At 38.6% G+C, this 27,796-nt stretch overlaps 1 protein-coding gene across 4 annotated transcripts in view; it reads left to right on the forward strand.

Moving 5' to 3' along the window:
- The window catches only part of LOC108745263 (polycomb group protein Psc-like), a 134,868-nt gene that overhangs the window by 79,019 nt on the left and 28,053 nt on the right, over positions 1–27,796 (forward strand). For 2 of the 4 annotated variants that reach the window (XM_025978346.1, XM_018481409.2), the window contains 2 exons: positions 16,685–16,827; positions 17,077–17,167. In XM_025978346.1, coding sequence (XP_025834131.1) covers positions 16,695–16,827; positions 17,077–17,167 — 224 coding nt within the window. In that variant the 5' untranslated portion in view covers positions 16,685–16,694. Of the gene's footprint in view, positions 1–5,749; positions 6,511–7,761; positions 7,871–16,684; positions 16,828–17,076; positions 17,168–27,796 lie in introns of those variants that run through there. The other 2 variants (XM_018481418.2, XM_018462898.2) reach the window with 2 other exon arrangements.

Genomic DNA, 27,796 nt, shown 5'->3' on the forward strand with positions numbered 1-27,796 from the left:
CAGGCGTTTACTAATCACAAATACAGCTAATCTTTCACTTACTGACAAAGTAGTTTAAGGTAGAAAATGTTGACGTGATTGTATATTTATGTAATTGGCATATCTATTCCAATTCCTGTGCAGCAAGGATGAAATCCTATGCACTAAGAGTTGACGTTGACTAATGATGAGAAACTTCCTTATTGACATATGGACCACGGATACCTAAATGCTATGCATCAAGGATTCAAAGGATTAGATTGCATTACAGTAGTATTAAAATGTATATAAATTAACAAAAAAGCAGGCGCCGATACACTAATGGGGCAATAGTTGTAATACCCCCTACTCTCCTCTGACCATCGACCTAACTATTTTATTTTACCCAAGTTTAAATTGTCATGTACACATCATTGGCGATTTATAAGAATTGTTATTAATCGATTCCCATCACTCCTGTCTCAACTAGTTTTGTACATCCAGTACCAAGAGTATTTTTAGATCTTGACGCGCTTGAATTCTTCATATTTGAAGGTATCTCATAAGGAGATCGTGGGATTTCAGCTAAGGATCTATGCAATAGTTATTGGGATAAGCTCTAAACAAAGCAGTTATCTACTTATTGGATAATCAAGACGAAATGCTCCATTAGCCGATGTCTCTTCCTGTTTCATTTGTCATTAACGCTTCCTGAAGTTTCATTTAAATATATGGCTCAAGTGAAATTTCTTGGTGCTTCTTTTTCAAATAATTAGACTTAGTGTGAATCAGTTTTAGTTGTTGTTACCGAAGGAACACACAATTTTTAGTATACTACGTAAAGTTTAAGTTGAGCAATGATAAGACGTCAGTGAACATTGAGCTTAAACTGCGAACATTTGTAGGAGGTTTGGTGTTACAACCACGCTATAAAATAGGGTTAGGTAATAAATCTCACCCTCTTTGATGAGGCGACGTGTAGGTTGGATGAAACATATTGACGTAAGAGATGCTTTTCGAGAAAGGAATAAGGTCAAGTGTCCTGAACGTTTAATGCCGATCCTTCAGAGCATTTTACTACGTAATCGGTCAAAGATATGACGAAAAATCGGGCGCACGTCAATTCCAAGAAACTTTGGAGATATGTGTCGTATTTCAAACCGTAACTTTTCCCGATCTTCAAAGAGAAAATGAGACGTTTTGAAGGAATTGATTAAGCAACGAATGGAAAGAAATAAAAAAATTAAAGATGTTTCAACCGATTTTTTTCAGAAGATTTTGACCTCAACTTGAAACTTCATTTTTAACAACTTTAATAGCTATGGTAAACATTCGAAAGATTTAATTAAAAAAGTTGTTGTAGAGGTACAAACATTTATAAAAGTCGAAAGTTATTTCAAGCGATTTTACAGTGCATTTTGGATTGTCAGAGATACTTCACACTGAAGATTATTCACACAATATTCAAGAAGAAGATAAAACTGATTTAACCAAGGATTTTGTGTAAGGAAATATAAGAATTATTGTAAGAATCTGAGATAGTTATGTGATATCTACAAATAAATTCCAGGAGATTTTGGGAAAATGAGAAATGTCATTTCAAAATGTCAGTTTTTATATTGTAAATCCAGATGATTCGGAAGAAGAAGAAGTTCAGTTATATTGGATATTTAACAAGAAAATCTAAGGAAGGAACTTTGGGGAACAGGCACAGGAATAGGAGAACAGAGGACTCTATGGAAGTCAATAAAAAATAGGCGAGATAGGTTGGTAAAACACCTTCTCAGGCATGCAAGTCTAGTCAGAGACAAATTAGAGGCAGAAACGGGAATTAGGAGGAGTAGAGGAGTCTGGTAAAAAGGGGGGTTGATAACTAAGTAGCATGATTCGTTAAGAATTTAATAAAAGAGATCATGACAATCCGAAAATTAATAGAACTAGAGAAGGCTAGAAATGAAGATGTATTAGAAAGAATAGGAGAACGGAGGACTCTATGGAAGTCAACAAGAAATATGCGAGATAGGTTGTTAGAATCACCTTCCCAAGCATGAAGGTCTAGTCAGAGACATATCATATCAGGCAGAAACGGAAGTTAGAAGGGGTAGAGATTACAAGTTTCAGATAAAGAGAAACTGGCGACTGATTGTATAATAAGAATAACTCCTTTTGCACGGTGAATAACCCAAATTGACGTATTACTTAATTAATTGAATAAGAAATGACACAAATAAGTGTAAAGGGAACGAGCATTTTCTTTCGTTTTGTGGTGTTATAGGCGGATGATGAGGATATCGTGGGTAGAAAAAGAAATGAAGAGGTATTAGAAAGAATAAAAGAACAGAGGACTCTATGGAAGTCAATAAGAAATAGGCGAGATAGGTTGGTAAGACACCTTCTCAGACATGAAGGTCTAGTCAGAGACATATTAGAGGCAGAAACAGGAGTTAGGAGGGGTAGAGGTAGACCTAGATTAGATTACTGTTCGCAAATAGTTAAGGATGTGGGTTGTTCTAGGTTTAGGGAAATGCGAAAATTAGCTCAGGATAGGAAAGGGTGGAGGTGCGTGTCCAAGCAGTCTTAGGATTGATGACCTTGTGATGATGATATGAACTCTAGGAAATTTCGTAATGAGAAAATAGGAAGAATTACAAAAATCATTTTCAACTGGTGTAGGATGATGATAGGTATTGGATAAACGTTCAATATAGAAACGGGCATAAATCTTTGAAGTCACAGTTATCTATTAGTTAAATTGGAATGACGTTAGCAGTTGTATTTGCATTCTTTACTGGACGAAATTCCTGTAACATTCCTTAATTTTAAGGAACATCCTCCGTGTGAAGGAATGAATTTTCGGTTTACCTTTTCAAGTTGCGTCCATGCTCCCTTATCATCACGAAGCTTATCAAAATTGCCACCCAACCGTCATCATTATCGTAATTTTGAAACAAACAACCGATAACGGCGCGATCAAATAAACCGAGGCAACTGCGATAAAAACAGTGAAAATGTGCATCCTTGATCAAGAGAGCTCGAACGTAGTGGAGACAATATTTGTGGCGGATTATGCACCAATGAATCAGTGCGAGAGAGAACCGAGAAGTTACAACCAGTGAAGCAGTGCACTGTTAAAATGGGCAGCCGCGCTTAACAGGGTACCCACTCGCAACGTCACACATACACATTCACAGTAACACAAACCAACAGAAGACAGACACACACATGCAGGCGAAGGCGAGGTCGGATCTCTTGGACGACCGACGTCTCCGAGTGAATTGAACACCAGTGCGAGAGAATGAGAAGGAATGATAAAAAACCGACGACGCGTTCGCTACCGCTATATTCGTCGCGGCCGCCTAGATTTCTCCTCGTGGTCGTCACTTTTTACGTCTGGGAACATTTAAGGGTAATAAGGTGTTGTATTGAGTGTGTTACCGGAAGATTTACATTTGCATATGCAGAATAGGCAATCGTAACATCTAGAAAGAAGGAGAAAGACCTGTCAGGGATGTAAAAGCACTGGACATGGGACTTTACTTAAATTCCTCTTATTCAGGGAATATTATCATGCATCCCAGGAGACTTGTTTTTATGGAAAAGGAAAGTAAATCAATAGATGTCCAATCGTTCTTACAACTGAGTAGTGTTGGATTCTCCCTTTGCAGAGGACCTACCAACTAGAATCTCTCCACATCAAGCCGTTATGGGACCATTGGTCCAAGATATTGATGACACTCTTTTTCGTATACCTTACTGTTTAAAAATTACCTTATTTATTCATTTATCCTACGATTTTTGCTCATACCCTTAATATGAACTCCGTTTCGTACATTTGACTCTCCAAATGGGAATATTCTTGTAATTCGTCCTATGTAGGAAGACCAAAAACATCTGGATTATTCTTCCATCAGTTATGAAGCATATCTTCTTAAATGGAATCTTCAAGTAAAGAGTTTCTGAAGTCCATTTGACTTTTAATAATGACGTATACATACAGCCTAAGGAGTATACTCGACCTAGGATGTCACTGTCTTAGTCTTCATGTTATTATCACGGAGTGAGTCCTATTTTTAGGGAAATGCGAAGTTTAGCTCAGGATAGGAAAGAGTGGAGGTACGTGTCCAACCAGTCTAAAGACTGATGACCTGATGATGATGAAACGTATAATAAACTAAACTGCTATAGTTGAAACTAATCGACACAAACACTAAAATTAGTAGGTACCAAGAGCGTACTCAAAAGTATTGCAACATATTGATCAGAAAGAAAGTCGTAGAAGCCATAGGGTGTCTAGGTTAGAAGGTCTGAGAAAAGAAGAAATGCGAAAGAGTTTACGTGAAACGAACTTAATCGTAGACGACATAGAAAGGATCAGATTGATGTGCTGTGGACATTTAAGGAGAACGCAAACAAACGGATGACTCCAAAGGATATGAGACTAGATCTCAATAGAACGACGAAGGAGGAGAAGAAACCGGTAAAAGATTGGGACGATGGAGTAAGAGATGCAATAAAAAGAAGGACAATGGAAGATAGTCAATGATGGCCCATGGAGGAATCCAGTATTCGGAATCCATGCATTAGTAAGATCCATGGAGCATCTCGTCGTCATCATTGATGGGATCCTCATTTTAAATGAGACTTGATGATCTGATCCATTACTTTTAAATCACCTCATCAGTCCAGTCGTTAAATGACAGGGCTACCAATTGAAGATAAAGAAAAATCAACTGAGCGTTTGCAAACTTTTTTTGAGAGTCATGGATCCGGAATGCAAATATTACAGACTTATAATAGTAAGCAAATTCTAGCCTAGGAGGTGTTTGGAAGAGGAAGTCCTGCTTGAGTGATGGAATCCTGATATCTTCCGTAAACCTTTCTAGACACCACAATTCCAAAATAAATAAAGAATTATTACTTAGAGATCAATAAAGAATCGCAAGTACAAAAATGGTGACTAATTGCAACTGTAACCACAATTTAGCAATAGAAAACCATCAAGGGTTAACAACAGGAGATCCTGCTCAATAACCCGCAATTGGAATCTTGGAATCCGTCTTATTTTTTAAAGTATTATCGTAACTTCAACCGAAGATGAAAAAAAATTAACTACTTGGTGATCAATAGAGAAAGATTTAAAGGTTCCCAGATTGAATACAAAAATGATAGCTGAATGTCGTCCATCCAAATCCTAGATACTTGGAGTAACATTATTTCACGGAAGCACAAGAAGATGAAGATGTAGAAGAAGAAACTCCATAATACATGCTTTCGAAAACTCAATATCTTAACAATATTAATTTGATATCGACCAGATATAAAATATAATTGCTCCAATGTCTATGTATATCGATGTACTTGTAGCTAACGTACTTCTTGCGCGGTGAACGGCTGTTTGTCTGTATATAATTAATCAACCCACAAGTCCATGTACATGTACATTTACATAGACCCATAATGTATTTAGCGCTTATGTATCGATCTATATACCGGCGCGTTTACATAACGTCTATGTATATTATTATTTGTGTTCAAAGTGTGCGTTGCACACATGGGAAATTTCCCCGGTCCTGCACGCACGAACGCACTCTCTCTTCCTCTTATTACGCTCATCGTCAGTGCAATATTTCGTTTATAACGAGAAACTTTTATAATGTCATAAAACCGGTTCCATATTTTTACAGTGTACTTCGCTTGAACAAAACCTTCAGTAACAGCCGGCAGTGGAGAGAACCGTAGTCTATATAAATACATAGACACTTATATATCTGCATGTATATTTGTGTGAGTGTGTACAGTGTAAATATGTACTGCGAGGTACATAAGGGGGAAGTGATACATAGGCTCTCCGTCGTTTATTTACCTCTCGCAGTCGTTCAGACCGCCGTCAGATGGGAAACTCACCAGTCTGCCGAGCGAAATCGTACCGAGCCGTGGAATAAAACACAACACCAACGTCCACTACGACAATTGTTTTTAACATCGTCGGTTTTTATGAAGAATAATCCGTCAAAGTGCGACGACGTTTTCAAACCGTTTCGTTCGCGCGTTTATACGAAATCGAGGAAGGGGTTTTGAAATGTGCGCAAAATAAGGTTATGGTCTTCTCTGTGTGTGTGCGTGTGTATGCGTGTATGTGTATCGGTGTTTGTAAGTGAGTCTATGTGCGTGCTGCCGCTGCTTTTAAAACGGATGACACACACAGCGTCGAACTATTACATGAGAATTCTCTCGAAAGTTATCCGAGCTTTTTTCCGTCTTGTCGTCTGAGTTTTCCGGATACTGGCCTCTCGGTAACGTTGTGCGACGGGATGGCTTTGGATTCGTAGAATCGACGGCCCTCGAAGAGGTCTCCTCGACCGTCGTAAAAATTTGCCTGGAATTGGTCCCTCGGCCTATTCATTATTGAAACGTACAGAATGTAATACGTCGGCTGCCGGTTACTTCTATTGCTGGCAGTATTGTGGACTGTTTTGTGAAAAAATGTGCACAACTTTGGATTACCACCATTGCTAGGTTTATTGCTCAAGTCGTTTAGACAGAGAAAATTCGGTAAGTAGCTTTAGGGCTTGAACGACTACTTAGGCCTTATGTACCTTCTTATTAATAACCCTGAATTGGCAAGAATTTTGTACAAAAAATAATAGATAAGTTACTGTAAGCAAATCCTTGTTTCTACTGGGATATAAAAGTGAATTTCAAAGAAGTTTGAGTAGTTCTTTCACTGAAAGGTACTACTTATCGTAGGTTGAGTTCTTTCCCGAATGTCACTCATATAGGTCATATGTTCTATAAAAAAGGTACGGTAGATCACTCTAAAATACCTCAAGGATTAACAGGGGATGCCTTTCACTGGGAAATGGAATGGCCTTATTCCAAATGGCACCTAGTACTTGCTTATTATGAATGAGTTATCACTGTAAAAGAACAAAGAGGGTGCTTCCAGACTGGGCAAAGATATTGCTTTCAACGGAGCCGGTGGAATCTCTGATCGTCCGGAAGATCCAATGAGTGAAGTATTCTTTCTAATTAGGAATGTCCTTATCGCAGTGGAAGCGTATAGCAGTTGTTTTAATTATCCAAGTACATAATTAGTAATAAATGTTCTCGGTATTGTTAATAATAATCTACAATTAAATGGTCATGAAATAAGATAAAGACTACATGGAATAAGAGCACCAATAAAAGAAATTCTACTAACTGAAGCTCAATTCTTCTCGTTGGCAGTTGAAGCAGCAGAAAATGGTTCTTCTTGGAACATACGAAGTTCTAGGAAAATCCGACTTTTCAACGCATTAACAATAAACATTTACTAACTACATGAACAATATGTTGCTGATGCCAGACCCATGCAACACAAGTGGGCGGTTCTATCCAACCGTTTTCTTCTTGGAACCCATCAATAGTAGATACACTATATACCTAGTCGTGAGCATATACTACATAGCATGTACATAAGTGTACAAAATTATTAAATGTCAAAATGGGCATTATATGTATAACATCATATCTAACGGGAACGTTAATTTAGAATTAATTATGTTTAAGTAATATATTAATAGGTACCTAGATCTGACACAAACAAAAAAATAATAATAATAATAACATATACGGTATTATTTACTTGATAACTGACTTATCATCAACACGCTGTCGTTTGACCCTTCATGTCATCCAGCCAGTCACTGATGTAAATAAAGTCGTCCATGGAAATTCTTTTTTTTTTCTTTTCGTGAACAAAAGTTTTCTGATGTTTTTCAAAAGTGATGTTTGTTCTCAAATTGTGCACATTACGTTGAAAAAGCCGATTCATAGTGTTCACAAGTGTCACCGGGCTTTTTGTTTGTTCGTTTTGTGCATTTATTTCAAACACTGGACCCGTTGGATGCAATTCGTTTCTCAGAATTGACCGGTGAGTTTTCTTATCTTCCTCTTTCGTTGCTGAAACTTGAATCCAGGTTATTCTATCTAATTAATTACGTATTGTTTAGAAAGGCGGTAATTAACATGCGGAAAAATGACACTAGTCTAGTGGAGCTGTTTCTTTTTGTGTGTATGTCGTATTCCTATTCCTTTTATATGATTTATGTAACTTATTAATCAAAACTTGCCATTAATTTGACGGATACATATAAATATATATATATATNGAATGATATTTTGAAAGCCAATAAAATCTAGGCACCACTTTATACAAACCACCCACCCTCTATACCAAAAATTTGATCAAACATCTGTTTGTCAAAGCAAACTGCTTCCTTCGGTCATGATTTAGGGCATTTGGAGGAGGGGGGCAATTGTACCCAACGCTCCCTCTCATGTATACGCGGCTAATAACAACACTATACTCCGTCCCAGTGTTGCTGTGTAAGTCCTGGTCTGTAAAGCGAGTCCTTGGATCGACTACGAATGCCGCATGGGGTCCTCCTGAGAAAAAATAAAAATAAAATAAAAACTCTTAGAAGAATGAGTCTAATTAGATTTGACATGATCAGGTCAAATGATACCTATAACCTAAACAGGTCCTCATAGGATAACTCCATCTGATGGACCAAGTTTGGTTGCCATACTTGCCACAAATATACCTAAGGCGTTACGTCTGGTCCCAATCAAAATTATCTTGTGCGGATCCTATTTGAAGTGAGCTATATAATGTAGCATTAGGACCACTACATGTTTTGGGTTTCTCTCATAAGATCTAGTTGGGGGTTGAAGATTTGGTAAATCTTCTTCGAACCACTGAATTGGTGAAAACTTTAACTTTTGGGTGTTTCATTCCCACCAGCCAGGTATGCCTGTGGACGGGCAGTCCNAATGCCTTCCGTCATGCGCTTTAGCAGGTATCACGGCGGATAGAGGGCTATAACCATAACAACCCTTAATCTAGTTCAGCGTTCTTTTTTTTTTTTCATACGCAGCATCGAGGGATGTGAATAAATTTTTCTGGATCTGTAGGCATCTACCTACAGATACCCGCCACTATGTACGTTCCTACATGCATATACATATATAATTAGGTCTCAGTATTTATAATGTATTTTGTTGGGGGGTTGATTACATAGGCGGCTTTGTGTATACGTATTTGTGTCCGGGGGTTCTCGTGGGATTTTTCTTTGCAAGTTAAGCTGTCTTCAATGAATCTCGTATGGGTACGTGACGTTCGGGGGTTGAACAGCGTTGGAGTTTGATGTTTTTCAAAAAAGTCCTGGTCGGTAAAGCGAGTCCTTGGATCGACTACGAATGCCGCATGGGGTCCTCCTGAGAAAAAATAAAAAAAAAATAAAAACTCTTAGAAGAATGAGTCTAATTAGATTTGACATGATCAGGTCAAATGATACCTATAACCTAAACAGGTCCTCATAGGATAACTCCATCTAGTGGACCAAGTTTGGTTGCCAGACGGCTCAAATATTTCTAAGGCGTTACATCTGGATCCTATCAAAATTATCTTGTGCGGGTCCTATTTGAAGTGAGCTATATAATGTAGCATTAGGACCACTACATGTTTTGGGTTTCTCTCATAAGATCTAGTTGGGGGTTGAAGATTTGGTAAATCTTCTTCGAACCACTGAATTGGTGAAAACTTTAACTTTTGGGTGTTTCATTCCCACCAGCGAGGTATGCCTGTGGACGGGCAGTCCCTCCGGACAACGCCGGAAGGTAAGACGGAAGGACCTCTTCAGCCTGCTTGCAGGAATCGTGGGAATGGGTGGGTGGTGGTTCGGGTGAGAAAGACGAGACGGACGAAATGAAGAAAGAGGAAAATGAAAGATTATCTGTGGAATATTACTGCCCCAGCATTTACCTAATTGATCCAAGAAAACCACAGAAAAAGTTGCACCAAGGCAGACGGACCCGGAATCGAACCGGCGTCCTCCCGAATGCTAAGCAATGGTCTAAACCTCTAGGCCATGCCGCTCGGTATTAATTGGTGATCAAGTGGTACCTTTTCGGAAAAATTTTTGAAGTCTCTCCTATGACAGAGTATGAGAAGCCCCTCGGAATTAGGGAGATGGTATTTACTTGTCATAACCCAATCTACTCTCCCTACCTAAATCAACACAATACAAAGAAACCACCTGGATTAGGTGCGGCTCCAAATAAGTATTTGTTATTAAAATGAGCTACGGGTTAACTTCTTAGTGGGTGCGAATTAAAAATTACCTTAAGCGTGAGGATGCTCTTTTCAACTACATAGTTTCCAAAACTGTAAGCGTCACCTAAATAAATAAGGGTTTAATAATGATTTTATGATTTTTTGAAATGTAAAACGTTTGTGGTTGATGTGTCAAATCTGATTGGCATACGGCCTGGGATGCTAACGCTTTTAAGGGCTAAACGGAAGACGCCGTGTAGGTCTTTATCCCTTGCATTAATTACGTGATCCGCAACCCTTTGAAGTGGTTAAAAGTAAAGTTTGCGTGAGTATCTTTCGGAAACATCTCGTCGGGGACATGTGAACGTTTTCCGGGGATTTTCATCACTGGTCATAACAAATGAAAAACGGTCTCTACAGTCTACACCATACTTTATGTATTTTCATTTTAAATCTGTTAGTGTTTTTCTTTATCTAACTATCAGAACGTTATTATAGAAGGTATAACTACATATATGATTTGTATCTACAGTTCTCTCTCTATCATCATCATCATCATCATAAGGTCATCAGTCCTAAGACCGGTTGGACACGTACCTCCAGTCTTTCCTATCCTGAGCTAAACTTCGCATTTCCCTAAAACTAGAACAGCCCACATCCTTAACTATTTGCGAACAGTAATCTAATCTAGGTCTACCTCTACCCCTCCTAACTCCTGTTTCTGCCTCTAATATGTCTCTGACTAGACCTTCATGCCTGAGAAGGTGTCCTACCAACCTATCTCGCCTATTTTTTATTGACTTCCATAGAGTCTTCTGTTCTCCTATTCTTTCCAATACCTCTTCATTTCTAACCTTTTCTACCCACGATATCCTCATCATCCGCCTATAACACCACAAAACGAAAGAAAATGCTCGTTCCCTTTACACTTATTTGTGTCATTTCTTATTCAATTAATTAAGTAATACGTCAATTTGGGTTATTCACCGTGCAAAAGGAGTTATTCTTATTATACAATCAGTCGCCAGTTTGTCTTTATCTGAAACTTGTAATCTCAGCGGAAAAGTTTTCGTGCCCGGGAAAGTGGTTTTTCCTGAGGAAAATGTCATTTCTCAGGCAGACGGTTGTAAAAAAAGGTCAAAGTCAGCCATTCCAAGCTTCGCCTTAAGCAGCGTGAAGCCGGCAACAGATATTTTCTATAAAAAATTCACTCGTTTTAATGGAACCTGCTTTTGTTTCTTCTTCTTTGATGTTCCATTTTTTTTTTTTCGGGCTTGTGGCTGGAATCGAAGCTTTTTATTAGTCAAAAGCATATACAGGGCGTCTAGTTTTCGTAATTCGTCATATTTTCCAGACGGCGTTGGCACTTGTTGTCTCGTTAGGTACGGGGTGAGGTTATATAACGGAGACAGTTTTACGATCAATAAAGGGGAAAATGTGAGGGCCTCATTTGGACCGTTTTCGTTTCCGTATCTTCACCGTTTGTTGGAAATATCTTTTCTCCGCAAAGTTAATTCATTAATTGGTCCGATGGAGTAGTCCTTCCCTTATACGCACTCTCATTCCGCGAAACGAAATTTATTCACCGTTCGCGAGAAATAACTCGGTGGTATGCCCTTAATTGTGAGTTCCTGGTCGTTGTCACTAAATTTTCTCCTTAATAAACCACCTGGAAGTGAATAAAGTGGTTGCAAATTGATCCATTTCGTTCTCGAGCGATGGACAATTATCTTCCAAAAATAATTGAAACTAAAAGAATTCATTCAACGAACTTCTAAGTAAACGTCAAAAAACAGATTGGTACAAAACCACTTTTGATATGAATCGGTTAGAAGAGAGAAACAGTAGGAATTCATCATCATCATCATCATAAGGTCGTCAGTCCTAAGACTGGTCGCACACGTACCTCCACTCTTTCCTATCCTGAGCTAAACATAGCATTTCCCTAAAACTAGAACAACCCACATTCTTAACTATTTGCGAACAGTAATCTAGTCTAGGTGTACCTCTACCCCTCCTAACTCCTGTTTCTGCCTCTAATATGTCTTTGACTAGACCTTCATGTCTGAGAAGGTGTCTTACCAACCTATCTCGCCTATTTCTTATTGACTTCCATAGAGTCCTCTGTTCTCCTATTCTTTCCAATACCTCTTCATTTCTAACCTTTTCTACCCACGATATCCTCATCATCCGCCTATAACACCACATTTCGAACGCTTCTAACCTTTTCTTTTCCGCCGCTCCCACTGTCCATGTTTCGCACCCGTACAACGCCGTGCTCCAAACATACACCTTTAACAACCTTTTTCGAATTTCTAAATTAACCGTTCGCGAGCATAGAAGTGACTTCTTTTTATTAAAGGCGACACGACCCTGCGCTATCCTCTGCTTTATATCCCTACTACTCCTTCCATCCTCACTTATCTGACTTCCTAGGTATCTAAAATCAGCCACTTCTTCTAATTTTTCGTCTCCTATCTTTATATTCGCTCTTTCCCTACTTTTTCTTCCCTTGCATACCAGTATTTTAGTTTTACTTTTATTTATTTTCATACAGTACTGATCTGTCAGTACCGCTTCCATTTTATTTAAAGCCATCTCTAGGTCCTCCTTGCTAGATGCTAATACTGCTATAAGTAGGAATTATAAAAGATATTAACCAATTAAAATGGTCTGCTACACAATCGTGTACCATCTTCTCTTGTTATACAATGCCAACTGGGAACAGGATCAGGATTAGGATGAAAGTGTTACTTAGGCCTACATTCGATATTTAGGTTGTTATCCTTGAACAATAAATGTACTTAACCTAAAAATCTTTATTATTTTAGATATGTGCTGTGCAGGTCTGTGTTTTTTATCATATTTCCAAATATTAACAACTAGATGCATGTAAATAATTGATAAGACGTGTAGTGCAATAGAAAATTGTAACAAATTTGTAAGAGTCGACGTTATTCTTCGTATTCATCTGAATCGCGCATATATTAATGTCTGACAGGCAGACAGAGGCGACGTGTGAAGATTTATCGTTGGCATTCTTTTTTCTATTAATGAAAAAGCAAATAATTCGTTTTTCCAGTGCTGTCGCGTGCAATAAATTTCGGGACATTCCTATCCCGTTTCGCGCGCACATAAGAAGGAAATAAAAGGGGGATTATGGGGGAGTAAACACGCGCCTTCTACTTCTGTTTGATGTTGATGACAGCCGCGCTTCATATGCCTGTAACATACATATATTTTCCATCCATGTTACCGCGACACGTTCAAAAATCTCTTTGACGTCTTGTGTAGGTATAAAATTTTCTACTTTCCCGGGATTTACTGAACTGACAATATGAAGAACAATTTTTTTTATTAATCTACTCACATTGGTCGAGAAAAATGCTATAGCGCCTGATTAAATCTCAATAAGACTATCATTTTATCCACTACGGGGTCAATTAGTATACAATGTGAAATGACGTGTTCCTTGGATAAAAATTGGAAAAGTGTGCGATTATAAATAAAATACGATGCTTGAAACACTTAATTACGTCTGAAATCCGATTGGAAATGTATTCAACGTTAGAAGACTCTTATTCAACTTAATATGCAACGATAAAATTATACATTGGTGAATTTTGTGTGGCAGAAGTAAACTGATAACGAACCGCGATTTAGAAACCCCACAAAGAAAAAAACCATAAAATCGTGCTTGAGACAGAAAGTTAACAGTTACCAAGAAATCTAAAATTGTTAAAGAATTTGTATGAAATGTTTTATACATCCAACAAAAATTGCATCTCAAATCAGTATCAACTGAGGATTTGGCACTGTATTGCAAGTGGAAACCAGCGAATTTTATGTTTTATTCATAACAACTGTTAATGATACTTGGATCCATCGATGTAGTTCTGGAAAGTAACAGCCAAACAATGGACAGGATCCAGGTGAACCACTTTCATAGGAGACGAAGCTATTTTTTGGTACACAAAAGAAATTAGCGGCATTGAATGTCCCCATCATCATTAGCTAGTCAGTCCTGACTGGTTAGACACACACCTCCACTCTTTCCTATCCTGAGCTAATCTTGGCATCTATCTGGAACAACCCACATCCTTAACTAATCTAGGTCTACCTCTACTCCTCTTAAGTCTGTCTCTAATATGTCTCTGATTAAACCTTCACGGTGTCCTACCAACCTATCTCGCCTATTTCTTATCGACTTCCATAGAGTCCTCTTCATTTCTAACCTTTTCTATCCATTGTATCCTCATCATTCGCCTGTAACACCACATTTTGAACGCGTCTTGCCTTTTATTTTCCCCCGCGCCCGGCGTCCATGTTTCGCTCCCGTACAACGCCGCACTCCAAACATACACTTTTAACAATCTTTTTAGAATTTCTAAATTAATCGTTCGTGAACTTAGAAGTGAGTTGATTCCTAACATTTCGCTAGCGCGAGTGACAAACTTTTCCAGAGATCCTTCCATTTCCGATCTGAAGAAGCTTGTCACTCGTGCTAGCGAAACGTCAGGAAGCAACTCCACCTTTACACCCAAATGAGGACACCATCAGTTCAACAAATTAATGTTTGAACTGCTTCTGCAACCACCTTATTCGCCAGATTTGACACCCAGTGACTGTCGTGTATTCCCTAAGCTCAAAACACGACTCCTTAAACATAATGGAAATATTTGAAGACTTGGACGAATCGTACTGGATAATCTGATAGTGGCTAGTAATCACCTGAATTATTACAGTATCTCCGAGGGTCATTTTTAGGCAAACTTATTAGATGTCATAATGACAAATAATATGTTAAGAACGCCGTGAATGGATAAATTCCTGTCGAAGCCTGTTTTGTTGTAATTGTATTAGGTAAGGACGGTGCAGCAAAAAGGGTGCTAAAGGATTCTGTTACGCTTTGTATGACTGATAGCATCATACATACGTAGGTGTAAGGACTGTGAAACATAAACCTTATCATCATCGTATGTTGTCAGAGAGAATCTTGTCGGAACATTATTTGGTTCATTTATGGTCGATAACCTTGGAACTAATGTGTGAAGAATGGATAGCGATAATGAGGCGATAAAAGCTTGTGGCAATTTTGTGCGAGTGTGTGCGCGGATAGGTACTTGTTGAATAACGATGATGGTACAAGGGGAAGCACAAAAAGTTACTTGTTCATTCATTGGATAAAATTTTAGTGGAAAAACTTTCAGTAATGACAAAAAAAGAATTCACGCATCACATCTTCTTGATTCTAATTGATTATATGAAACATAGGATTGTTGAGTCCAAGTCGAAGTCTTTTAGGATTCCTTGTAAACAAAATTACGTAAATGTTTGGTGGTCCTAAAGTCCGCCGTTTTCGAGAAAAACGTATTTCAAAGTACAGTCCGGTCCTGGTACGACCACGCAGCGAAATAGGACATTGCAACGCCGCAATCAATATACTTCTTACATTCTCCATCGAAGTAGCTGCTTAGTTATTATCGCAATTTGTCTGTAGGTACGTTGCCAGTTCGCGCCCATCAGGGCCGGCTTCGGATTGCAACTTTTAGTTTTCTTTGGCACTTAATTGCGCTTTTTGCCATGCGATCCCCTATTACATCCATTTAACACCCTTCAAATTATTATTTATTGAAACACGTACTGTCTATCGTCAATTTAAACAATTACGTAGTAGCAGGTCTTCTGTTGTGCAACTCTATTTTCATTTTAATTCTTCAAAAGGTCGAACAATAAAAATTCGTTTTATAAAGTAGCTTGTTTTCGTACTCTAAACATCAAATTAAACGATTTAACATCGGCTAAACGCGTAATACGCACCTATACGTGTATTCACTGAAATTGATGCAATTAAGGATATCAGAGGAAGGAAGAGGATAATTCCGTTCCGTAGGCGTGGGTTCGGTATTAAAAAACGGATTAGTCGGACTATTGAAGGTACCCCGAGGACTGACTACCTAGTAGGCTATTGTTGCGACGGACGGACGGACGGACGGACGGTACACAACAAATTGAGCCGGGCCCGTTTCGTTTTATTGATCCTATAAAATTCTCTGGCTGTACTCCAACAAACGAAAACAAATTTCGACCGGAATTCGTTTGCCAAGTGCCACACGGCAATTTTCTTGAACATTTTCTTTTGGTAATGAGGATCGCAACAAATTAAATGGTCGTTTTTATAAGTGAAGTTACAAGAACTTACTAAAGACTTCCTCGATTCAATAAACGATCGGTATTGAAGGCCTCATATTAATAGTTTTTAGATTGATGGGATTCTTCTTGGGAATTAGGTGCTGTTTATGTAAAAACTAATCTTGAAAAAGCCCGACAACTTTGGCGAAATGTCGATTATTATTTTTGATTAATAAATAACTTTAAACACGTGGTTTGATTTTGATTTTCCACATTTTCCAAATGGATTTATATACACCCTTTGTATTTAAATACTCGCTCTTCATATTTAAATACTGACCCAAAGAAACTAAAATAATGATCAACGAAACAGAACCAAACGAAGGAGTCCACAGTAAAATTTTACTTTTAGTTTTCGTCTATTGAAGTATATCTTGATACTTTCATGTATGCCATTAGTGAAGGTACTTTTAACCATTTGTATTTTCCTTGTTTCAGATCAGATCCGATGACCATGCATCTGCCAAAACTGGCCAAGCCAGAAAAAATCAGGTTGGTCGAAATCAACTCGCATCTCACCTGTTATCTGTGCAAGGGTTATTTTATCGATGCAACCACCATATCCGAATGCCTGCATTCATGTAAGTAAACAAGCCTCAACCCTTTGTCCTTGTTGTTATTTGGTTTTTGTTAATTTCGTCGTTTACCTACCAATGTCAGAATTATGATAAGTTCAAACAACAATCTAGAAAGTTCTATTTCTTGTGAAATCGTTTTTCCGGTGCTAGAGAAATTAAAATGTGAAAATACGAAATCCTGAACACTCTTTATTTGCTCCAAACAGAAATATATTAAGAAATGTGGTGCTCCATGTGTTTTTCTTATTACAGTTTGCCGCAGTTGTCTCATAAAATTCCTGCAAGATAATAGCCACTGTCCCATATGCGAGGTGTTGATCAACAAAGCCAAGCCAAATATCAAGTAAGTGTATTGTTAATTCTGCAACATCGGTTCTTTGTTTCCACGTCAGTCACCTCATTTTTTTTGTGTGTTATTTTTTATTACACAAGAAAACGAATAGGGATACCCCCCATCACCAATCAGTTGGCTTCCCTATATATAGAATGATATTTTGAAAGCCAATAAAATCTAGGCACCACTTTATACAAACCACCCACCCTCTATACCAAAAATTTGATCAAACATCTGTTTGTCAAAGCAAACTGCTTCCTTCGGTCATGATTTAGGGCATTTGGAGGAGGGGGGCAATTGTACCCAACGCTCCCTCTCATGTATACGCGGCTAATAACAACACTATACTCCGTCCCAGTGTTGCTGTGTATCCACGACGCAAAATTTTTCGTGTGGCACAATAATTTTAATGAGTAGTTCTGGACGTGTATACCATGAGGCGTGGGTACCACGCGTCCAAGTGAAATGCACCGTTTTGACGTCAACTTGGTTGATGTTCGTCGAGGAAGTTACGCGAGGTATGACCGTAACAATAAAGCATTCGCCCACGTTTCGCGGAACAACAACCGAATCGCCCGGCGTAATCCATTGTACCAGGTATGATACAATTGGGAAGAGAGGTTTATTGGAAGTTTTATGTCCTTTATCAGAATAGAATCGATTGCGTATCGATCTTTCTTCGGGTTATGTAATTTAATAAGTAATCGTACGGATAGTAACGGTGTAATATAAAAGTGAACGTGGTTGTTTGATGTGCAGTATATTTTGGGCCAAAACTGACCCTAATGCATGACATTTACTAGTTATTTTGGTCAGTTGACTTATCCTCTATCCCTGGATGATAAGCTATATCATTCTATTATATTCTTTTGGAAGTTTCACTTAATTTCACACGATATAATAAGGAAATGGTTCAAGACAGTTTCCATTGATGTAAAGATCGATGGCCTAAGAATAGAAAAGCGATATTAGATAATTAAGAGTTTCACTTAAAGTTTTGTTACGTTTCCAGGAGTCGTTATGTGAATTTTTGACTAAAATTTATGGTCTATAAAGGGATCTCCAATATGAGATTGTTTTTAGCAGTTCCTTAAACCAGTGGTCAAGGAAGTCACTGCTGTTAAGAAAAGAAACTTTTAGGTGTACTATTCACACAAGTTACTAATGCTAATGAGCGGACGGTCGCTCCCATCTATGTCGGAGCGTAGGGTGGAAGACCCTCTTCAGTCTTCTTTTAGGAACTGTGAATTCTTTAGGTTAGTGGTGGTTGGGGTAAGAAAGATGAGGAGACGGACGAAATGAAGACCGAAGGGAGTGAAATATTATATCTGTGGAATACGTATTACTGCTCCAGCATATGCCTAAGTGATCCAAGGAAACCCCAGAAGAACTTGGACTAGGTCAGACGGATCCGGAATCGACCTGGAGTCTTCCCGAATCCCTAGTGATCTAAACCTCTAGGGCATGCCGCTGTCTGTTATTAAGAAGCAACGTAGATATATGTAATTTTACACGAGGTGCTTCTAGGATTCATTGCTATCAAAGGCCCAAGATGAGAACAGCGACAAGCGTTGGCAGGATTCTTGGACCTTTTAGGAGAAGTGCTACGAGATGTTTTAAGCTTTACGTATCGTGTCTTTCGAATGTCAATTTCCAGTAGTACCTAGAAACAAAACATGTTCCTGAATTTCCTCTGTATAATGAGAAAATAGAGACCGATTGACTTCCATACACTTCATTGCTAATATGAAGAATACAATAAGACAAAGGTCACAGACCTGATTGCAGTAACTACCGTTCTTACACAATCCGACGTCCCTTAAGTGATTGTATTCAGATTACACATATTCCAAGAAACGCTGGTGATACACTCCATAACGATTACATGTATGTATGTATGTACATATGAACAGTAGCTGTTAATACAACAGGAGCACCTTCTGGCCAGTTGCAGTCGTTCTGTCGCTCGCGTTGTCACATACCTATATATATATATATACATACGTGCACGTTTAATACATACACTTTTACTCGCGTTTAACGTCTGACGTGTTTGTATAATGTACAAGCGTGTGTGTTGTTAGCCTGAATGTGTATCAAGAGACGCGGTTATGTACTCTGCGCGAAGCAGGCGTGAGTATATAATATCCCGAGTCCTGTATGTACTTTTGTGTGTGTGTGTGTTGTGTTGCGATCACGTGCGTGTATGTGTAGATGGGTATTTGTGTAAATGTGTGTAGTTGTTCGTTTATCGTGAGAGTTTATTGCTAAGATAAAGTGCATACAACGCAATGAATACGACGGAGGTCGGAAAACCTCAGCAACAACTGGGCATTATTATTGTTACATGTATGTTATATTTATTGGAAATTTACGTATCATTTCGGAACTCGAAGCGTCTTGAGGGCAAAGAAAAGGCTGGACGTGTCCCTGGATGACCATCATCTAGAAAAAGAGGAGCCCATTTTAAATTTCTGGACACCTTGAATTTTCCTTTATTACTTTTTGAAGGATATGGACATGAATGGTCTCGATATTAGGTTTCTTCTATTCTTAGTAGAAGGAGCACTTTTTCTCTTTATTTATTGCAAATTTACGTATTGTTTCGGAACTCAAAGCGTCTTGAGGGCAACGAAAAGGCTGGACGTGTCCCTGGATGACCATCGCCTAGAAAAAGAGGAGCCCATTTGAAATTTCTGGACACCTTGACTTAATTACATTTTGGAAGATTTGGGCATGAATGATGTCGACATTAGGTTTCTTCCATTCCTAGTATAAGGAGAATTTTTCCTCTTTATTTATTGCAAATTTACGTATTGTTTCGGAACTCGAAGCGTCTTGAGGGCAAGGAAAAGGCTGGACGTGTCCCTGGATGACCATCATCTAGAAATAGAGGAGGCCATTTGAAAATTCTGGACACCTTGAATTTTCCTTTATTACTTTTTGAAGGATATGGACATGAATGGTCTCGATATTAGGTTTCTTCTATTCTTAGTAGAAGGAGCACTTTTTCTCTTTATTTATTGCAAATTTACGTATTGTTTCGGAACTCAAAGCGTCTTGAGGGCAAGGAAAAGGCTGGACGTGTCCCTGGATGACCATCATTTAGAAAGAGGGGAGCCCGTTTGAAAATTCTGGACACCTTGAATTTTCCTTTATTACTTTTTGAAAGATTTGGACATGAATTGTGTCTATATTAGGTTTCTTCTATTCTTAGTAGAAGGAGTACTTTTTCTCTTGTTGAATCAACAAGGATCCTTGTTAATGACTCTTTTACTTTATTTCAAATGCCTACCATGAGGATTTCATGCCTAATTGGTTTGAGAAATAATGGTGATGTCCGTCTGATGGAAAAGACTGTTTGAAGTCACTGGACATTCGTTATGGCTAAATGAAGGATTTGGACGTGAATGGCCACCTCGTAATTGAGTCTTTTCCATAATAAATGAAGCAAAAGCCTAATTTCCTTGACTACGTGTCTGATTCCCGAAAGGCTGATGTTGGCAATTACAATTTTTCGTCCGATTCACAGAATTCACCATTAGGCTAATCCATTATAAACTGAATTAACTTATTCACTTATTACTTAGGTGGAAATTCGTGCTTCTAATTTAAACTTACAGTTATAAGATGAGATTTCTTTTAATCTTTCTTTGATTTTCCAAATTCCATTCGAATTTTAACGCCCTTGAAGGAAAGTTTTCCCGACAACCTCTCATCAACTTTTCTGGTGATGTTTTCGTGCGCGTGTATGAGAGACCGTGCATCTCTATGTATCTGGTATAAAGTCTGGAGAGAGTTTGTTTGATAAGTATTAGTAGGCTGGCTGGAAAGCGGCTTTGGTACTTGTACCGACGACGATTGCACGACGCCGATGACGCCGACGACTCCTCTTTGGAATGTGGAATTTAATCATTAAATGATACTGTAGATTATGAAGCACGTCGTTACTATAGAAACGGGCCCGAACGACTTCACGTTGGTCGCCGCATCGTGGCGAGACACGCGTGTGCTATTTGATTCGACTGCAACAAGAGAATAAGAATGAAGAGAGGAGCGGGAAAACAAAGGACGAAAGAAAATAAAAATGAGAAGTCGAAAACTGGATTGCGGATGTTTAACTTCTGCGGATTCACTTCACGTGTCACGCGTTTCTTTCAAACGTCATAAATTGATGGGAATTGTTGGGAAATTGCACTCTTATAGAATAAAATAATTCGATCTTTTTGGATCTCATCAGCGCGTCGCAGGCAGCTCCGACAGAACACAGACCAACTTTTACCTGCTGTCTTAACAGCGCGTTTTAGAAAATACCACAAATGGCGCGGTAAACGCCATCTGTAGTACGATGCTACATTTTAGGATTACGTATGCTCCAACAAGGTCCATTTAAATATATGGATATCTACTTGCTGAAACGAATCCCGGCGTAGCTCACCTCAACGTGATAGGCACGTTACCATAATCGAACAAAATAATTCGAAGTGGTCTGTATTCTGTCGAAACTGCCAGACGCGGATCGCGATTTCGATCTTTTTGGATCTCATCAGCGCGTCGCAGGCAGCTCCGACAGAACACAGACCAACCATTACCTGCTGTCTTAACAGCGCGTTTTAGAAAATACCACAAATGGCGCGGAAAACGCCATCTGTAGTACGATGCTACATTTGTAGCCATTTGTGGTATTTTCTAAAATATTTGACATATTTATGTTATCGATTTAGATTATTAAAATCAACGAATTAAGCTCGTTGAATCCTTAAATCGACGCATTAGGTTATCACGATAACCTATCGTGTTGTTCTTTACGATTTTACGTAGAAACTATCATAATTTAGATATTCGACTTATTTACTTAAAAATTCAATGAGTTATTCTTTCGACAAGTTATCATTTTATTCTCGATACCTCTGGTATTATTTTCGACTATTTTGTTGCGCTCGTCGACCAACTCAAAGAAATAATTCCGAATGTTAGATATTCGATTAATGCCAATCAGAGTTAGTGGATAGGTTATTTATTGGTTTATTTTCCACCATATCCAATGTATCTATTATGTATTCGACAATCAATTTATTTACTCTGAGTCAAATTTAGAGAGCCAGGTTATCGACAAGTTATCGTTTTATTCTCAAATACAAATATTCGATTAATTTATTCGGAAATAAAAAATCGAATTCAATGAATCGATTACTCGACAAGAGTTATCATGTTCTTCTTCGATAGTATTTTGACTGGTTTATTGATGAACGCAATAGTTGAATCCAGAGAGTTACTTTATCGGCGAATCTATTAGTCGACAAATTCTCCTTCAAGCACTCTGCGTGTCTTTAGTACAATTTATATACTCGATTAAGGTACTCACTGAAGAAGAAAGTATCCAACTCACTTTTTCGACAGCATAATATCAAGTTTATGTTTAATAATTATTTCTTCAAGGGTTTCTAAAAAGCACGATTTAGTTTAGATGAGCTATTAGTTCGAAGAGTTATCGGAAGAGATATATTTTCGAAACTTTGATCTTACTATCACCCGTTTCTGTAAAAACCACGCTATACTATACTTGTGCGGAGTTCGCGTGCGTGCGAAATGCGTAATTACGTCATCTATTTCTTCATTTCGTTTTTCGCAAATATAAAGACACGGACGAACAGACGTCTAGTTTCGCGACGCCGTCGACGCATGAATATAAATGAGCCAATTTGGCGAGCAACAGTTTGCACCGCGCGGAGGGACGAGGGCGTCAGCGCCGTCGTCGTCGGCGGCGGCGGCCGCGACTGCGGGGGTGGATGGGGGTGGCTGAGGGCGACGACGGAGACGGCGGCTGTGAAAATTTATGTGCTCGATTTCGGCTTGCGTCGAGTACCTTTTACCTCACCTCTTGCTTTTTCGGGAAATACGAACAAATTTTCGGGAAATTCGTACATACATGTAGGGGCAAAGGGATGAAGATTTCCCACATTAAATTGTTGTTAGTGGTCAATCTTAGGAAAAATTGATAATTTTAGGAGGGAGGTGTATCAGTTACCATAAAGCTGTAAAGAATCACTGGAAGAATTAATGAAGGGATGCCATCTTTGGATTAAATTAAGTTTTTTTCGGGCATCACAATCATTAGAAGAAGTAGCCGATTTTAGATATCTAGGGAGTTAGATAAGTCAGGACGGAAGGAGTAGTAGGGATATAAAGCAGAGGATAGCGCAGGGTCGAGTCGCCTTCAATAAAGAGAAGTCACATTTATGCTCGCGAATTTAATTTGGTTAATTTGGAAATTCGAAGATGATTATTAAAGGTGTATGTTTGAAGCACGACGCTGTACGGGTGCGAAACATGGACAGTGGACGTGGCGGTAAAGAAAAGGTTAGAAGCGTTCGAAATGTGGTGTTAGAAATGAAGAGGTATTAGAAAGAGTAAGAGAACAGAGGACTCTATGGGAGTCAATAAAAAATAGGTTAGATAGGTTAGTAGGACACCTTCTCAGGCACCTTAAGAGACATATTAAAGGCAGAAACGGAAGTTAGGAGGGGTAGAGGTAGACCTAAATTAGATTACTGTTCGCAAATAGGTAAGAATATGGGTTGCTCTAGCTTTAGGGAAATGCGTAGTTTAGCGCAGGATAGGAAAGAGTGGAGGTGCGTGTCGAACCAGTCTTAAGACTGACGACCTTATGATGATGATGATGATCTCAATCATTAAGGGAAGATAAGATAAAACACTCTTTTGTCTAAAACTCAAAAAGGAACAATATGAAAATAATTGAAGGTTCAAGGTTGTCGAACATTCTTGTACGTACTTTTCGCTAGCTATTTTAAACAATTATTACGAATACCACTGCGAAACTACGGTGACGTTTCTGTTCAACTGAGAACTGTGCAAATAATCACGACACGCTTTTTTTTTTTCGTTGGCACTGAGTTCAAATAACAATAAAAATGTGTTGGGTCGTTGTAGTCGTCGATGTTGAGAGATCGATAAAGTCGTAAAATTTGTTTAGTCGACCGGAAAAATTCAGACGATGCGAAAGCACCGTCAAAAACACCGAAGGCGCGGAAAACGCGAGAGACTCGTTCACGTTTGATCGTATATCTCGTACAGTCGGTTCAGGAAGTTGTGTCTCGTGTCACATACTGCGAACAAGGTTTTCCCAATTTTCGCGAGGAGTTTTCCCCGCACAACTCTTCAAAATGCAGTCGAATGATTGAAGAAGTTATGTGTCAAGAAAAGATAGTACTTTTGCTTTGATTTAAAAAAATATGTAGACGATTGCACTAATGATCAGCATGGATCAGGATACTGAGACCATCAGAGATGTCATTTCCGAAGTATTGGAATGAAAATGATAGCAAAAGGATTGCGGCGAGCGGGAGGAGGTGTGTCTTGATCTGACTGAATGAGAAAAACTATTTTTGGAGATGATCGCGATTTCGAACTTGTTTGCTCTCATCATCACGCACATCGTATCGAAATAACAGGCGGAAAAGTTGAAAAGTTCGTAGGCTAGTATAGAAAAAATTATTTTTTTTAATAGAATTTGATTTTATTATTCAATATAGCTCCTTCCGAGGACGATACAAAGATTATAGCGGTCATACAATTTTTCGGTACCATCTTTATGCTACGATTTGTCTTTAGCCTCGAAATAGGCTTCAGTTTCGGAGATTGCCTCTTCATCGACGCGGAATTTCTGTTCAGCGAGCATCCTCTTGAGGTCCGAGAACAGAAAAAAGTCGTTGGGGGCCAGATCTGGAAAGTACGGTGGATGTGAAAGCAATTCGAAGCGCAATTTATGGAATTTTGCCATCGATTTCGTTGATTTGTGACATGGTGCATTGTCTTGACGAAACAGCACTTTCTTTTCCAAACAACAAAAGTTCTTTCACTAAAAATGCTGTAACTCAGATACTAATAGTGCAACAGCTGTCAAATTTATACATGTGTCTTTTGAAGGTTAGGGGTAACTAAAAATCATACGGATTTGATACTAGTAGAGCTATATATGGGTCAGCCTACGAACTTTTCAGCCCGCCCTTTGTCAGTGGTTGTTTGGTTTACGTTAAAATATCAGGATTTTTTCAACGTCGAGTTTCATTTGTTATTTAGTCTTCAATCTCCAAAACGTTTTGCTCGTATCTTGTGGCGGCGTTAATTTTCGGGCTTGGCGGTTGTTTTTTTCATTGCTTTTTTCGGCTTTTGTCGGCCCTAGAAGAAGGTTAATGAAAACAAATCGCTCTAAGCATTACATGCATCTTTTGGAGTCGGTTTGGCGTTCGTATAACGCACCCACACACACACACTAACATCAATATACATACATACATACATAGGTGCCTACAAGGATATATATATCTGTGTATATGTACAATACACATATATATTATCCGGCAAGGCGATGACGTAGGCTGGTTGCTGCCATTAGGCCTCCCTTATTCATCTGCTTCTCTCTCGTATCTTTCGTTACCAAACCACCCCCTTGACAGTTCAGCTGTGTGCCGCTTTTAGTGGATGGCTGCTTCCCGCTTACTTAGGAAAGATTATCTACCAAAAACCAAGAAACTTGCCAGTGTACAATAGCTTTCAATAAAAATGTATTACATATAATAACCTCGTCCATCTCTGTCTCTAACAACCCGAGATAAAAATGTTCGGTCTCTCAGAGTCTCTCAAAGGGTGACTCGAGTCCCCATCTCTCATCGAGTCTCTCTAGTGTCGCTGAGAGAGAGAATGTTTAGCGTCTCTGAACGAGAGACTCCAGTCGCTCATAGAGAGATCCTCATTTCGTATCCAGTCTCTGAAGAGAGACTCGAATCTCTGAGCGAAAGACTCGAATCTCTCAGTAAGTGGTTTCTCAGTAGACATGGTTAAAATTTTCTAAGTTCAACATATTTCAGAGATCCCAGTCTTTCTACGAGAGACTCGAGTCTCTCTATTTTTCAGTTTTATTCATTCAGTCTCTCTGTAAGAGTCTCGAATCTGTGAATTAACGATTTTATCGTTTGAGTCTCTCATACAGAGACTGTGAGAGATCCATAAAAACACCTAGGCAATAATTGAGAGACTGTGAAAGACGCTCTCAGAGACGCTAAAAGACTCTGAGAGACTGGAAAGAGACTGAAAATTTTTGTCTAGGGAATCACTTCATCTCCTGTTTATATTACAAAATCCCTTGCACAATTCCTGAAATATTACACCTAATTACCCTTGCCAGTGTATCTGAGTTATTAAAAACACAAAAACCGTATTGAGTTCGTGTTCAAAGCGACCATATACTATTCCGGTATGACTTTGGTCAGAGTCTAATTTACCTCGTCCGCGCTATCGATTGTCTTTTCAATAATAAATGAATAATTTACGAACAATATGAGTAAAACGTATACATCATCGACGCTATTGGTTATGCGCGGGGGTGGCCGAGATGGGTGGATGATAGGTATTAGCGTGGCATGTCGAGTTACGGCGTGGAATATAATGCACCCTCTTGTATACCGCTTAGAAATGGGGTAATCAAGATATCCGGCAAAAATTTTACGTGATACTTTTTACCAATCGTGTACCGAAGTAAAACGTGATGGTAAAATGGAAAAATGCTGTAAAAATTATACCTTCTGTTTCTATCCATATTGGGTATCTATTTATCTAGGTTGCGGTAAATATGCTCAGCTGGCTAGTGTGCAAATTATCTAAATATGACTTAGACGTATGCTAACTCCTAACAAAGATTATAAATGCAAATGTAAGTTTGTTTTTTGTTCGTTTGCTACCATTTCACTCCTTAACTACTCGGTCGATCATCATGAAATTTTGTATACGTATTGTCAGGGGTACAGAAAAGGACATAGGGTAGTTTTTATCCAGAAAATAAATACTGTTTCCGAAGGACAGAAAAATTAGTTTCATGTGGTCGTCAATGATTTTTGACACGCTAACGAAGACGCCGGGAAAACCCAGTAAGGATATAAAAGGAAAAACATGGGCAAAAACACTCACGAAGTAGGACCATGTACCATTATGGTCCTAAGCATAGCCATCCAACCAGGTATGCTCCCAAAGTGGGTAGCTGCACTACGTCTTGTGGCCCCCATGAAGTTGCCCTCTAGGGCAAGGAAGGGGCATATAACGCCTTGCTGTGTTTGCGCTTCTTCAGGAATGCTGCGTATGGCCCCTGTGGGGAAAAATATTACTGTCCCATTAAAAATTTTTAGAAAAATGAACTTTATTATTAATGAAAAGAATACAATGTATTTATACACATATCACTTATTGGAAAAATTTGTTTGTTCTTAAGTAAGATTGTGTTATTGGCTGTTTTGTAGTCAATAATCACTACATAGTATAAAACAAAGTCTCTTTCCCGCTGTCTGACCCTATGTTTGCTTAAATCTTTAAAACTACGCAACGGATTTTGATGCGGTTTTTTTAAAAGATAGAGTGATTCAAGAGGAAGGTTTATATGTATAATACATGCATAATATAGTAGGGAAACACTGATAATTTTAGAGGTTTCTAATGTGATGTCGTAAATAAACACATTTTTTGCGCTTACATTGCAAACGCTGGCTGAACCCTACGAGATAGATCAAAATAATGTACTACAATATTGTACATCTTAAAAGGGTCTACAAAAAAGTCCGGGATGGTATA

This window comes from Agrilus planipennis, unplaced genomic scaffold, assembly GCF_000699045.2.
Source record: "Agrilus planipennis isolate EAB-ADULT unplaced genomic scaffold, Apla_2.0 scaffold6, whole genome shotgun sequence".
NCBI lineage: Eukaryota > Metazoa > Arthropoda > Insecta > Coleoptera > Buprestidae > Agrilus > Agrilus planipennis.